This window comes from Macaca thibetana, chromosome 1 (assembly GCF_024542745.1).
Source record: "Macaca thibetana thibetana isolate TM-01 chromosome 1, ASM2454274v1, whole genome shotgun sequence".
Classification (NCBI taxonomy): Eukaryota; Metazoa; Chordata; class Mammalia; order Primates; family Cercopithecidae; genus Macaca; species Macaca thibetana.
Genome location: NC_065578.1, coordinates 213,161,158 through 213,176,833, shown reverse-complemented (window position 1 = coordinate 213,176,833; position 15,676 = coordinate 213,161,158). Strand labels below are relative to the sequence as shown.

General features: G+C 41.7%; 1 protein-coding gene and 1 long non-coding RNA gene across 4 annotated transcripts in view; one reads left to right on the top strand and one right to left on the bottom strand.

The window, feature by feature from the left end:
• Positions 1-15,676, bottom strand: part of WDR64 (WD repeat domain 64) — a 157,610-nt gene that overhangs the window by 58,564 nt on the left and 83,370 nt on the right. For all 3 annotated transcript variants that reach the window (XM_050771065.1, XM_050771076.1, XM_050771087.1), the window contains 3 exons: positions 10,912-11,038; positions 7,510-7,658; positions 4,660-4,783 (listed from right to left, as the gene is read on the bottom strand). In XM_050771065.1, coding sequence (XP_050627022.1) covers positions 4,660-4,783; positions 7,510-7,658; positions 10,912-11,038 — 400 coding nt within the window. The remainder of the gene's footprint in view (positions 1-4,659; positions 4,784-7,509; positions 7,659-10,911; positions 11,039-15,676) is intronic.
• Positions 1-15,676, top strand: part of LOC126943011 (uncharacterized) — a 189,330-nt gene that overhangs the window by 106,959 nt on the left and 66,695 nt on the right. The gene's annotated exons all lie outside the window — the stretch shown is intronic.

Sequence of the window (15,676 nt, the reverse complement as noted above, 5' to 3'; positions counted from 1 at the left end):
TGGTCTCGATCTCCTGACCTCGTGATCCGCCCGTCTCGGCCTCCCAAAGTGCTGGGATTACAGGCTTGAGCCACCGCGCCTGGCCTGTTTTTGTATTTTTAGTAGGGACGGGGTTTCACCGTGTTAGCCAGGATGGTCTCGATCTCCTGACATTGTGATCCACCCGCCTCGGCCTCCCAAAGTGCTGGGATTACAGGCGGGAGCCACCGTGCCTGACCGAGTGTTTTTCTTACGTTTAAAATTATACTTTCTATTTGAAACCTAATCCTCGATATGATGGTATTTGGAGATGATTAGGTCATGGGGGTAGAACCCTCATGAATGGGATTAGTGCCTTTATAAAAAAGGCCCCAAATTCAGATCTGCTGTGACTCAGATGAAAAAAGAAAAGTAAGTAATAAAATGGGCCCCAAGGATCTGCCTTACCCCTTTGTCATGTGGGAACACAGTGAGAAGGCACCATCTATAAACCAGGAGGTGGGCCCTTGCCAGACGCCAGATCTGCCAGCGCCTTGATCTCGAACTTCCCAGCCTCCAGAACTGAGAGAAATCGATTTCTGTTGTTGGAAAACACCCAGTCCTCCTGCCCTGAGTGGTAAAGCATGTCAAATGGGCTGAGCCCAGGAGGTTTTCCTACCTCCCCTCAAGAGGTAGAGAACAACTTGCTCAGCTCTGTCTCCCTTACAGTAGGTCTTCATCTACAATATCAGCAGGAGGGTTTGCCGCCCTTCCCTCAGTGGCTTAGGCATTTGCTTTGTCAGTAAGACGGATGCTGGTGGGACTTTCTGTGGCTCCACAGTGTAGGCTGTTCCTGTCTACCAGATCTGCACCATGAGGGAGGCCAGCCCTGTGTGACATGTGACAAGCCGTGTGAGGAGCATGGGAATGGACGCATACTCCCTTTGTGTTTCTGGCTTTTAGAAGCGCTGTACTCTCATGCTATCCTACACTCAGATCTCAGCAGTTCTTACAAATCTGACTACATTCTCACCCATCTGAATGCCAGCCCCATTTCCTTCTCATCACTGCCCTAGGTTAGCCGGTAACTGTGTCCTATCTGTCCCCGGAAGTGCCTGTGTCTTTCCTTCTATTTCAGGCTATTTGCCTGCAACATTGATTCTCACATAGGTTCAAGAAAAGTTCTGATTTCATAGATCAGCTTGCTTTTTTATAGATGTCAGTGTGGGCCCAACACTCTTTCCATCTTATTACATACCAAGGAGACACTGTCAGCTCCAATTCTGATAGTGCTTAAAGCATTTTAATTAATCTGATATATGACATTTGAGACCTCAACTAATGTAAAAATTTAAAGATTTATATCAGTGTTTCAGTGTTTGGCAAAATTTGTTAGCCTTCTACATTGTTTTGAACTTTGAAAAATAAAAAGAAACAGAAAGTTGCAAAAATAGTAAAGTCCTGTGTATCTTGTCCCAACTTCCCCCATTGCTTCCAGCCCATGTGACTACGGTATAGTCCTAAAACAAGCAAATTGACATTAGAAAATCCCATTAACTAGACGACAGACCTTGTCCAGATTTTACCAGTTTTTTGCATGCACTCTCGTGTGTATGTGTCTAGTTCTTCACAGTTTTACTGTGTGTATAAATTTGCACAACCAGTATACAGAAATGTTCCATCAGGCCGGGCGCGGTGGCTCAAGCCTGTAATCCCAGCACTTTGGGAGACTGAGGCGGGTGGATCACGAGGTCAGGAGATCGAGACTATCCTGGCTAACATGGTGAAACCCCGTCTCTACTAAAAATACAAAAAAAACTAGCCAGGCGTGGTGGCGGGCGCCTGTAGTCTCAGCTACTTGGGAGGCTGAGGCGGGAGAATGGCGTGAACCCGGGAGGCGGAGCTTGCAGTGAGCCGAGATCACGCCACTGCACTCCAGCCTGGGAGACACAGCGAGACTCCGTCTCAAAAAAAAAAAAAAAAAAAAAAAAAAAAAAAAAAAAGAAATGTTCCATCAATCCACAGGAACTTTCGTGTTAACCTTCATAGTCACCACAACCCCCACCGTCACTATTTGGTAATCAGTAAGCTGTTTTACTTATCTAAAAGTTTGTCATTTTGAAGACATTTTATTTTGTTATTTCAAGAATGTTATTGGCTGGGCACGGTGGCTCATGCCTGTAATCCCAGCACTTTGGGAGGCCGAAGCGGGCAGATCATTTGAGGTCAGGAGTTCCGAGACCAGCCTGGGCAACATAGCAAAACCCTGTCTCTACTAAAAATACAAAAATTAGCCGAGCATGGTGGAAGGCGCCTGTAGCCCCAGCTACTCAGAAGGCTGAGGCAGGAGAATCGCTTGAACTCAGAAGGCAGAGGTTTCAGTGAGCCGAGACCCTGCACCACTGCATTCCAGCCTAGGCAACAAAGCAAGACTCCATCTCAAAAAAAAAAAAAAAAAAAAAAAAAAAGAACTGAAATGGATGAGATTGACTCTTGTCTTTTGTTAGTGTCTTTCAGATACATTCAAACTGCTGCAAATATAACTAGTTTGTTTCTTTGTATTACTTGTAATAACTGTAGTATTCCACTGTATTGATGTACTGCAGTTTGTCTAACCAGTCATATGTTGAAAAATGGTTTGTTTTTCAGTTTTTGGTTATTATCAATCTGCTATAAACTGTTTTTTTAAACACCACCCACTCTATGGCATTCCATTGTAGCAGTTCAAATGGATGGAGATACTTTCTTTATGGTTAACTTCATTCATTTGCTTTGGGGGACCTGGAAGAAGGGGCCAGAGGGATGATAAACAGTATAGTTGTGGAATGCCTATTTCTAGGTCATTGCTCAGAGGAGAGAATTCTCTTCTCACATGGGCTTTTATAGTGGTCACCTCAAGTTCAGACTCTAGTGAACCACAGGTCTTTTCCTCTCCTCCTTTAACCCTACCCCCTTTCTTATCCCTCAGCTCGAATCCTGCTCGACACCCAGAGTGTTTTCACTGCACTGTTTTCCTTCCCCTACACCAGGTTCTCTCCATCAGCAACACTCACACCCCCAATATTTGTTTGCTGGCCACTAACAACATCATTAAACGTCGATTAAATACTCCCTGTATACCCAGCACTGTGGTAGGAGCTGGGGGTACTTAATGAATAATCATAGTGCCCACCCTCAAGGACTCTGTGGCCTTATAGGAAAACAGTCACACAAACAATTAAAAGACATTATCGTGTTCTCAGACATTCCTGGGTTATGCAGAGGCCAGTCTCCTTGTCCAAATTTCCTGCTACCTTGGGACTTGGGCAGTCAGATTTAGTGGAGCAGAGAGCAGGGAGATGTACTCCTCAGCTTTTCCCAGGTGATGGGTGGTAATGAGAGGAGACCAGTGGCTTGTGGTTTGAACTTCACTGGGAGTCAGAGAATCTCACTTCCCAGGGTGTCCTGGATCTCTGTCAATTTAACCAAGAGGGCCTGGCACAGTGGCTCACTTCTGTAACCCCAGCTACTTGGGAGGCCAAGGAGGAAGGATCCCTTGAAGCCAGGAGGTTGAGACCAGCCTGGGCAACACAGTGAGACTCCGACTCCAAATAAATAAACACAATAAAATAAATTTAACATATGTACCTTTGAGAAGGACAAACTCAATATCTGAAAGAATTCTAGGTTCTAGAACTAACAACAGAAGATATGGCTTGCTCACATATAAACAATACTATTGTCAGTCATATATTGAATTGCTTAATGCTTCTGCATGATAATAATTGTGTACATTGCTCAGAATTTCAACAACTACATTTCGTGTCTATGCAGGGTGTGCTTATGGAACAGTTAAGACTGCTTTCTCAAGAACTGGTCCACGTGAAGGGCAGTTGCATTTATTCATACCCCATCGACTCAGTATTCATGATTTTATTTCACATGGTGTTGTCATCTGCTCACACTTTAAAAAGTCAGACTTTCACACATCGAGATGCTCACTCAATTCATCAATTGGCTTATGCGTGTAGGCCTAGGGTAAATATATTCAGAGTAGTGCATACAATTGGTCATATGGTCTAGATAAAGCAGTTCTTTCATTTAGTACGTAGTGAGTGGGGTGAAAGGCAGGGCAGTCTGTAGCTCTTTAGTTCCTGGAAGTCCTACCAGTGCTGCATAGTGTAAGGCACATCAAACAGCCCACCCCAACCTGGGTCTGGCATCCTGTCAAGTTTGGCATGGCACATGCCCTCCGCAAGGCTAGACATGTGAACAACTCCAATATAGAACTCTAGGAGTAATGTGAAAAAGTTGGCTGGGTGTTTTGTCTGGTCCAGAAATCTACTGTCGGTAAAACTATTGTTAGCAAGCACTGAATCCAATGTCTGTCTCTTAGCTGATGGTACCCAAAAGTGGAACGATAGGATGAGTCAGTGCAACACGGATTAGATGAGATGTCATATGCGAAAGACTTCTGCAAACTGTTAAAGCGACTATGTAAATGCAATGTGAGGAATCATTTTTAACATCCATATCAAGACATTGATGCCTGTTAGATAAGGGACTCTACCACTATTCACCCAGGCACAGGAATTTCACTGGCACCCAGACATATTCCAGCCTGCTTCATGCTCTCCTTCTACCCCAAAGAATGAAAGAGTTTTCGGCAGAAATTCTCAGGACACTAAAGCAGAGACGCCACATTCTGGATGTTAGTCTGACCGTTATATGCTCCTGTGGCAAAAAAAAATCCACTTTCATCGACAGCTGCAGAAGTCACTTCAATATTGAAACCATGAGGGTCTAAAATCTGGTATACTTGGAGCCCAGTCTCGAGTTCCCATACCTATGGGAAAGAACAAAAATATCAAATAATCCCTTGGAATAAGCCCTTCAATTCTCATCAGAATTACACCATATTCACAACAGCCTCACAGATGGAACTCTGTACATCTAACACATTTCCTAGCACTCTGCCCTGAGTGTTGGTTTGATCAAAGATAGTTCTGAAAGATAAAGTGCGTTTAATAGTTACTGTGCTCTCCCGGACTGTGTCTGCTGCAAATGGAGGGCTGAGACAGGCAGGGACTCTATTCCAGGCAGCCCCGGGCCATGGAAGAAGTGGTCAGTTGGTACTGTAAGCCTGAAGCAAGGTTAGAAATGGAACAATTGCAAGCTCAGCGACAAAAGAAATATGAACTGGATTTATTCCCTGGTGACACTCATCCTAGTTAGCCAGGGATCATGGGACAGGATGTGTGGTTAATAGCATGGGACCTGAGAGAAGAATCCTGAGGAAAGAGCTCACTGACCTTTCCTAGGAATGTTGTGACTAGAGACATGGGCCCAGCGAGAGAGAGAATGAGAGAGAGAGAGACATATACAGAGAGAAAGAGAGACAGAGAGAAAGAGACTGACCTCAGAGAAGCCATCTGTGTAATTAGGATGGGTGTAATCAGAAAATCTAGAGACATGTCAAGACTCAAGAGTCATCATTATCTCTCTCTGGAAACACAGTAGAGGCCTTAGACCTGCAGATTATCTGCCTGAGTCTCTCCTTCATGGAGTTGCCCTGCTCAGATGTAAATTGCACTGCCATAACGTGCCAGCACGGAACCGGCAACACAGAATGATTGCACTGTAGGTATTGTGGCAGAGAGGACAGCATATACAAAGTTCATCTTTCCTCCAGGGAATGGAAAGAAAGCCACTGTAGCTGGGTGAAAGGGGGAGTGTGGAGGGGATGGAGCTGATGAGATAGTCTGGGGGCCAGATAATGAAGGGCCACTTGTGGGGAAGTGGTAGAGCTGGGATTTGAGTGAAGTCAGTCTGGCCCTAGAGTCCGTGCTTTTAACTTCTGCGTGTCCCTGGTTATAGACGAGGTTCTTAAGGGAGAAAGAGGAATGTGGGTCATTGCATGAATGGGTCTCAGGGGTCACCCATCTCCTGGCCTGCAGTGTGATCTCTCTCCAACCAACCTGGCATGAAAACTCACCTTCATGTATTCCTTTGCACTCTTTTATCCCACACAGGGATGACATTTTCCCCGTAAGAGGTGACTGCATGAAATACTGATTGCACGAAAGCAGGACAGGTTTCAGTTTTCGTTTTCCTCTACCTCTCTCTTTAGGCATTACCAGAAATGCACTAATATCATGAACTCAGGAGATGCTCACTTGAGAAAATCTCCAGCAAACGATCACAGAAGTCAGAGACTGAGAGGTAATTTGAAGGGTCCCCAGAGGAATGCTGTCTGCTAGTCTAAACGTCTCCTTTTGGAGAGCATGCATGAAATGAAGGGACAAACACCTGAAGCACACACCTCCAGCCATCACTGCCAGATGACTTCAGTGGTCATAATGATGGACACAGTTAGCATGGCCACAAGCCCTGGCCTCTAGGAAATGCTGTGATGGCCATGTTACAGGAAAGGGGTCCTGATCCAGACTCCCAAGAAAGGGTTCTTGGATCTCACACAAGAAAGAATTCAGGGCAAGTCCACAGAGTAAAGCGAAAGCAAGTTTATGAAAAAAGTAAAGGAATAAAGAACGGTTACTCCATAAACAACCCCTTAGGGCTGCTGGTTGTCCATTTTTATGGTTACTTCTTGATGATATGCTAAACAAGGGGTGAATTATTCATGCCTCCCCTATTTAGACCATATAGGGTAACTTCCTGATGTTGCCATGGCATTTGTAAACTGTCATGGCGCTGGTGGGAGTGTAGCAGTGAGGAAGATCAGAGGTCACTCTCATTGCCATCTTGGGTTTGGTGGGATATGGCCGGCTTCTTTACTGCGACTTGTTTTATCAGCAAGGTCTTTATGACCTGTATCTTGTGCCGACCTCCTATCTCATCCTGTGACTTAGAATGCCTTAACCGTCTGGGAATGCAGCCCAGTAGGTCTCAGCCTCATTTTACCCAGCCTTATTCAAGATGGGGTTGCTCCGGTTCAAATGCCTCTGGCAGCTAGGCTGGAGGAATGCGGCAGAAAGGGCATGAGTACTTACATCAAAAAAACTTGGGTTCCTATTCCAGCCCTCGTGCTTATCCCAGCTATGTTGCTTGATCTGTCTGAGCCCTAGTTTCCTCATCTTTAAAATGAAACTCTTTATCTGTCCACAGAGGACTGTTGTGAAGATCAAATAAGATCACAGAGACTTAAGGCTCTTGGCAAGTGTTCTGAATCTACAGGGGTTACAGTAAACACCTATCAATTTATTCCCCTTCCTTCTTAACATAAATCCTCTTGCCATACTCCGTTAAAAAAATAAAAATAAAAATGCAGACTAGTTCTATCTCCTTGATAGATTTCCTTTAAAATTCGTATTTTGATAGTGAAAACTAGCCATGTTTATTCAGTGGAGCATGTGGGTTGACAGCAAGCAGTCTGAACTGGCTTAATTAAAATGCTTGTTTTTCACCTACTCATGAAAGCTTAAAAATCACTCTAATGTATGGTCTCATCATATGTGCCGCTACATTTGCTTAATCACTCAACGATTTATTTTAAGAAGAGAAAATTGTATCTGCTTTGCCTCTTTTCTGTTTGAAAAGCCAATAGGTACTTACCCTAATTATGGATTCAGAGCAGATAGTGAGTACTTGGTGAAGATATTTGTTGTAAAGCATGACATTGATTTCTCGTTCATGAGTGTGAGGAACCTGTTTGGTATCTTGTATCATCCTAGTCAAAGGATACATGTCCATAACACTAGATCCTGGAACAGAAGTAAGAATCTCATAAATACCCAATATTTGAAGTTTCTCATCACAAAGGGTTTCAGCCAAGCAGTTGGGTTTGGAAACAGCCAAACAGTGAGATTAGCAATATCGATCAATGCCTAGGAAATTTAATGAGGTGAGAATATTTTCATTTATTCTAGAACATTTTTGACAGATAAAGCACATATGATTCAGCCACAGAAAAGCATTCTTTTTGGACTGGATTATTTTTCAAGTGCAGGCCATTTGGACTTCCTTGATATCCTTTTTAGTGAACCTCATTTTCCTATATTTTATAGTCTACTTCTCTCCTTCTTTATTATGCCTGCAGCATGCCTCTCCATCTGTTGCACAGTAATAATGGTGATGACCAGCTTTCTGCTGAAGGTTAGCCTCCACTTAGTGGTGGAAATTTATGGTTAGAGAGCCCCTTTCAACCAATAAATTGATAAAGCACTCTGAAAACATGGTCTTATTAAGTATAATGAACGAGAATGATCACAAGCCAGTGCTTGCAACATCGATATAAAATAAGGTTAATTTCTAAATCACCACTGTAAAGTAGAAGTAGATGAGGAGCAGGTATGCTTTACTTGTGTTTTTCTAAGTATGATTTAAGTATCAAAATTAACTGTGGCTCTGTTTTAGTGTAATGTCTAGAAATATTAATAAGAATCTCAATTAGCCTGGTGTGGTGGTGGGTGCCTATAATCCCAGCTACTCGAGAGGCTGAGGCAGGAGAATCGCTTGAACCCGGAAGGGAGGTTGCGGTGAGCTGAGGTCATGCCACTGCACTCCAGCCTGGGCGACAGAGTGAGACTCCATCTCAAAAAAATAAAAATTAAGATAAAAAAAATAAGAATCTCAGAGCATTCCTGTGGCTTAAGCAAAACTGAAACTTCTTCCTGATTTTATTGATGTAAAGATTAAGTTAATAAAAGGCAGATTTTGCATTGAGTTTCTCAAGTTTCTCCAAAGAATTCTCAACTTTAGGAGAAGTTTCACCACGAGTTACTAAACACCCTCCGAAGTGTTTAAATTTTAAGATAAAATCTGTTCATGTGTAGATACGGACTGAGATGGCTCATCTGGTTGTATTTCTCAGTTCATATACCTTAATATGGAAATGTGAGCAGAATATGATAACCAGATAGTCAAATTATACTTGGACCTTTTGGTAGATCCTTTTCATTATAGCAATGGTAACTGACTTCATTCAGAATGGATGTCAACAAATCTTGATATGCTTATGGAAACCTGGCAATCTTCTATTTTTTGGCTAGTTACACTACTGCTATAGAAATGATGTCGAGACCATCCTGGCTAACACGGTGAAACCCCGTCTCTACTAAAAATACAAAAAAATTAGCCGGGCGTGGTGGCGGGTGCCTCTAGTCCCAGCTACCTGGGAGGCTAAGGCAGGAGAATGGCGTAAACCCGTGAGGCGGAACTTGCAGTGAGCCGAGATTGCGCCACTGCACTCCAGCCTGGGCCACAGAGCGAAACTCCGTCTCAAAAAAGAAAAGAAAAGAAATGATGCAGTGCCAAGAAAGAATATGGAGTCAAGAGTTAGAAGCTCTGATATTGAATCTCAGCTCAGTATTTTAACCTTGTGTCCTGCCACTAGTCAGTTGGGCTGTTTGAGATTCAGTTTCACCATTTATAAAATAGAAAAAATGATTACTACCTCATATGGTGGCTGTACAGATCAAATGAAAAAATATATGATTCTAATGGTGGTTGTCTTAATAAAAGTAATAATGATAACAACAGTGACAGCAGCAATGACATATTCTACAAAGCATTTCTAGAACATGGTACTGCTGTCATTGGGGTTTAGAGGACTGATGGCTGCTTCATTTGAATCAAAGAATGAATTAAAATCCTAGACATAAGCTTCATGTAATTCTGATGTCAAGTTCATGGTCGCAGTAAGTGTCTGCAATTTTGGTGATTAAACAATACACAGAGCTTTACATTTTTGCAAACAGAGGTGCTATCAGAATGGTATAAAATTGGGAAGAAATCTTGATTTTTCTGTCTTCTTTTTCTTTGCCTTACTATTTGAATCCTTAGTGACTATGATGATAAATGGGATGGGAATGCTAAGCCTAGTAATCAAACATGCAAATTGGGGCACTAAGAGGGAAAATTTACTTATAGTCATTAGTATGTTCCTTTTAAAGGAGGTAAAACAAAGAATAGGTGTTTAAACTAAAACTAAGTCCTGTTTTATAATGTGGAAAGTTCTTTATCAAGTATTAAGTGCTAGTTAACTCCTAATCCAGGAAATAAAAACACTGAATGTCAAAAATAATTACATTCTCCATCAGCAGAGACAGCACCAACCTCTTCCCTGCCTTAATTAATCCCACAGGAACTCAGAGCAGGTGGCCAGTGGGAAAATGCTTAGGAAATTCACTCTAGTTTTATGTTCTAGAAGGAGGACCTACTATTAATATAATTCATTTTTATCCTGAAGCATAAAGGTGTGCATATAAAAAGTGCTCCCTAGATGTCTAGCAGGGCCCCTTGTTTCTTTAGTAGGCATGACTTTCTAAGAGGCTACAAGAAAAATCAGCAACAAATCTCTTGGCATCAGCACTGGGACTCCATCCTCACTCTCCATTGGTCTTCGTCAAGAGGCAAAGGCTGGTGAAGGTGTCAGCACTTTTCCTGCCGAGTAATGACTCATCATTAGAATGGCATGGGCCCAAATTTCCTCGCTGCAGAAGAGGGGCATTGACTCGGCACGCTGGTGCAGCCACTGTAAGATAGGATCATACTCCTGCTTCAGAGTCAAAACAGAGCTGGGTGTGGGGGCTGGATTTGCCCTCTACATAGCAACAAGTTATATACATCCCACTTCTTTGCTTAACCCAGGCCCTTCTTCCTAGGTCCAAGAACTTAAAGCAATCACCTGGTGTTTTCAGATTATTAAAACTATCCTTCCAGGGAGGAAAGATAACTATAGAATTACTCAAATAGAACTTTCTTCCTAGGTTCAAGAACTGAAAGCAATAACCAGCCTGGTATTTTCAGAAAAGTGCAGTTGCACATTTCATTCACCCAGCCACAGAAATATATAGGAAAGAGCAGAATTGAATTGAATATCTACTGTCATGAATCATGGTTTTATAAGTTACCCTTCAAGTTTTGTTTTTGTTCTAGTTAGTGCTCCAGTGCTAGTTTAAAAAAGGTGAAAAATCAAGACATGAGTTTCATTTGGCATTAATTGTATACACTTACCCGTAATAAGCATGCCGTGATTGGCATCATATATCATGGAGTAAATCTGCATGTCTCCTGGCCCTCCCTGGCTGTCATGGAAGACTTGTAACAGTGAGAGAGTTTGTATATCCCACACCCTGAAAACCTGGAAGAATAACAAACACAGTTCACCACTATTTATACTCAATTTTCCCACCCAAGATATTTAGGTGAATCACTTTCAGTCTGAAATATGCTCTTATAAACTTATACCAAAGTATTATATGATGAACATAAATTTGCTAAACTCCAATTTAGTTCTGGGTTGGATTATTGTCCATTAATATCAGAGGAAAATGGCAGCAGTGATTAAAACTTTGGTTAAAGGTAAACCTTTAGGAATTGGATTTTTCTATCATTATAGGGGAGGAACATAGTATTTATTACTCTTTAAGAACATGGAGGCCGGGCGCGGTGGCTCAAGCCTGTAATCCCAGCACTTTGGGAGGCCGAGACGGGCGGATCACGAGGTCAGGAGATCGAGACCATCCTGGCTAACACAGTGAAACCCCATCTCTACTAAAAAATACAAAAAACTAGCCGGGAGAGGTGGCGGGCGCCTGTAGTCCCAGCTACTCGGGAGGCTGAGGCAGGAGAATGGCGTAGACCCGGGAGGCGGAGCTTGCAGTGAGCTGAGATCCGGCCACTGCACTCCAGCCTGGGCAACAGAGCGAGACTCCGTCTCCAAAAAAAAAAAAAGAACATGGAGGAATAATTAAAGATCATGACTTACAGTTGAATTAAAGTCACATTTCTCTTTGTAGTATGGATGAGAAAATAGGGAGAAGACATATTTTAAGTGGAAGCTTTCAAATTGCTCTCTTATGACAATGGAAACATCTTACTAAGTGAAGTTACTAAAAACCTCCCTCTCCACTTGCCCAGAGATGTAAGAATTATAAAAGCAGTTTTTAGGGATGGTGTAGACATACTAGGAGTATGAGAATATAGGTTTTTAAAACTATCCTTTGAGGGAGGAAAGATTACTCTATAATTACTCAAATAGAACTTGAGTTGATATCATAGAAAGAACAATGAAGCACAAATTTAGCAAAATTAGGTTCAATTAAGGTTAAATTAGGTTAAATTAAGTTTGTGATCTGAAAGAACTGGTCTTAGCTTCTTTATTATTCTGCTTTTTTAGTAAGTTAGTGTTATTGAATTTCAGAAATCAGTGTTGACTGATCAATAATTACATTTCTTCAGTTATAGAAGCTGGGGGGAGATTACATTTTCTAGCTATACATCAGCCCTTAAATAATATTTTCATGTTATAGTAAATTTATTAACCTATTAAATTGGAGTATTTGTTGAGTAAATGGGTGACCATTAACAGAACTACATATAAAACTTTAGTAAGTCGTTTAGTTAAGAGAGCTACTAACTTCTAATTAGAGGCACTTATAATTGAGTTCATTATAAGTTAATTAGGTTCAAATCTTCACTATTACTAAGGCAGGTTAGTCCTGACATGTAAGAACACAAAATCGTCTAGGTCTTGTGACTTGGAGAACATTGGTGAAGAGCTTTTGCTCAAATGTAAACCCTCCGTAGGCTAGTATCACTCAGAACTTGTACTGTTGATATTTATTTTATTTGTTCTAGTGAAAATGCCAATTTTGAAAGACTAGCTAGAACATTGAGCCTTTTCAGGCTTTTGCATCATAAAGTAAACAAGTATAATGGATTATATGGATTTCAATCCAGAGCATAGAATGAGAGACAAGTAGAGGAAGAGACACAAAAGTGGATTCAAGGAGTTCGCCAAAAAATGTGTTTCTATGCAAACTGTTTTTTATTTTATTGCCTTGGCTAAGGTATGTTCATGGTGGGCAGTCTTTCTGCTGTATGTATATACATTCTGAATTGTAATTGACAAAAAGAACAAGAGACTAGGCAAAGGAGGATTAGGGTTTCAATTCTAGTTCATCACTTAAACTCCTTGAGTCTCAGTTTTCTTGTTTCTTGAATGGCCGTGATGACATCAGCACCATTCACCTTATTTAATTGATGTGATTATGTTTTGAAATCTGTGATGTTCTCTGTAGAGTTATCATGTTTGCTTTTGTCTTCTTCCCCTTCTTCAGTGTGCAGTTCTTTGGGTCTTCCCTGTGTGTTTTAGGGAAGTGGCAGTTGTTGGGCTGTGGGAGGCACAAAAACCTTCTGCGTCATACTGCTCCTACCCTCTGGGCTTTTTTGCTGCCCCTCTCCCTGTATGCCTTCTTTGCTACTGTCATTCCAAAGTGTTTTGCATTTCCAAAAAGCTTCTTATTCTGGTCTCTGTGCATTCACACAAACTCTTCCTTTCATCTGCGATTTCCTCTCAAAGGCCTTCTCTATCTAGCTAACTCCTACTCTTTTTTAAAAAACTCTTCCATAAAGACAACTAAAGAGTTCAGGTCAGAATAGTGCTAAAAGTTTTTGCTTTGATGAGCTATTTCTTCTCTAAACACACAGAAAATATATATTCAAAAAAGCAAAAAGAAACAGCAGGGCTCCAAAGCAAGATACATCTATCTAGATCTCTCTAGATCTCTCTAGATCCAAACAAGAGAGACGCATAAAGCAATGGATGGGCTGAAGCCTCAGACCTGGGTGCTTGGTCTGGAGCAGGCAATGGCAGCCGAGCAGCTTCTGCAGACAGACAGGACCAGAAGACCTCCATGCCTGGGCTCCACGGCCGAGGGAGCAGCAGGTCTTCCAGTTCAGAAAAGCAGCAGCCTGTGCTCTGTCCTTACCTGGATGTGTAGCTTTTTCAAAGATATGAGACCAGTGAGGGTGGGGCACATCACTTTTTGACTAGGAACTAAAGCAAGGTAACCTCTGGCTCAGGGACGAGAACTAGTTCTGAACTGGGACCTAAAGGGCCAGGTAGAGGAAAGTATAGATTGAAAGGAGTGAGCATATAGACACACACACACAGAGAGAGAGAGAGAGACGGACTGGGAGCAGTGGCTCACATCTGTAATCCCAGACACACACACACACACACACACACACACACACAGAGAGAGAGAGAGAGAGAGAGAGAGAGAGAGAGACTGGGAGCAGTGGCTCACATCTGTAATCCCAGACACACACACACACACACACACACACATGCACACACACACAGAGAGAGAGAGAGAGAGAGGCTGGGAGCAGTGGCTCACATCTGTAATCCCAGCCCTTTGGTAGGCCAAAGCGGGCGGATCACTTGAGGTCAGGAGTTCGAGACCAGCCTGGCCAACAAAGTAAGACTCTGTTTCTACTAAAAATACAAAAATTAGCCAAGCATGATGGTGCACGCCTGTAATCCCAGCTACTCAGGAGGCTGAGATAGGAGAATTGCTTGAACCCAGGAGGTGGAAGTTGCAGTGAGCCAAGATTGCGCCACAGCACTCCAGCCTGGACGACAGAGCGAGATTCCATATCAAAAAAAAAAAAAAGAGAGAGAGAGAGAGAAAGAGAGAGAGACAGATAGAGAACTAGGGAACTAAATATAAAAATGAGACTATACTTTTTAGAAAAAATATAGGGGGTATCTTCAAGAACTTCAGAGTTGGAAGGGATTTCTTAAATAAACACAAAAAGCATAAGCCATAAACACTTTAAAAATTAAAATTAAAAACTTCTGTTCAACCAAAGCAACAAGCACAAAGATACAAAGTGTAGAAACTACTCAAATGTTCATTGACCAACTTAGACAAATAATATGTGCTGCATTCATACAACAGGATTCCATCAGCAGTTAAAACCAATGAACTGGAGCTATATGTAACAGCATGAATAAATATCAAAATAGAGTGCTGAGGGAAAAACTGCAGTAGGGTGTATTCATTATAATATTTATACTATAAATATTATATAAAACATGCAAAATAAAACTATATCCGGGACACTTGCACTAATGGTGTAAAAAAACAGGGTGCTGGTTAAAAATTAAAAAAACTCAAATTAATCTTTAAACAACTTTCATTGGACACCCTTCCAATTAGATGTTCTTTCTCTAGATGCCTACAATATAGCCATGTGCTGCTTAAGGACAGGGATATGTTCTGAGAAATGTGTCCTTAGGCGATTTTGTCATTGTGTGAACATCATAGAGTATACTTACACAAACCTAGCAGGTATAGCCTACCAGACACCCAGGCTATATGGTATAGTTATATGGTCACCATCATATATGCAGTCCATCATTGACAGAAACATGGTTATGCAGCACATTACTACCTGTCTATATTAATAGCAATTAGCAATTATAATACGATGACTCATTCGGTGGCCTTCTCTACTAGACTATAACTCTTGTGGGGGGACGAGCCACAGTCTATTTGACTCTTTTTTTCCCAATGTCTTATGTATTCTGTTTAGCTTGATTGGTTAGTCAGTTTTTAGTCTTATTCTCTGTCTTGGTCAAATAGGAATTTATATGGCTTCACACTATACAGACAATACATTTTAAATTTAATAAATCCATTAATAAATAGGACAACCTCAGAAAACATAATCTACTTTATTCTTAGGTGATCACAAGATATTAGTTGCTTTGGGGAAAGAGAGTAGTGATATTTGTGAAGCCCAAATATCTGAGAGAGGTGAATTCAGAAAGTTTGTTTTGCCAAGGTTGAGGACACACGCCCGTGACATAGCCTCCTCAGGAGGTACTCAGGACATGTGCCCACGGTGGTCGGGGCACAGCTTGGTTTTGTGCATTGTAGGGAGACATGAGAGATCAGTTAATAGATGTAAGATGTACGTTGGT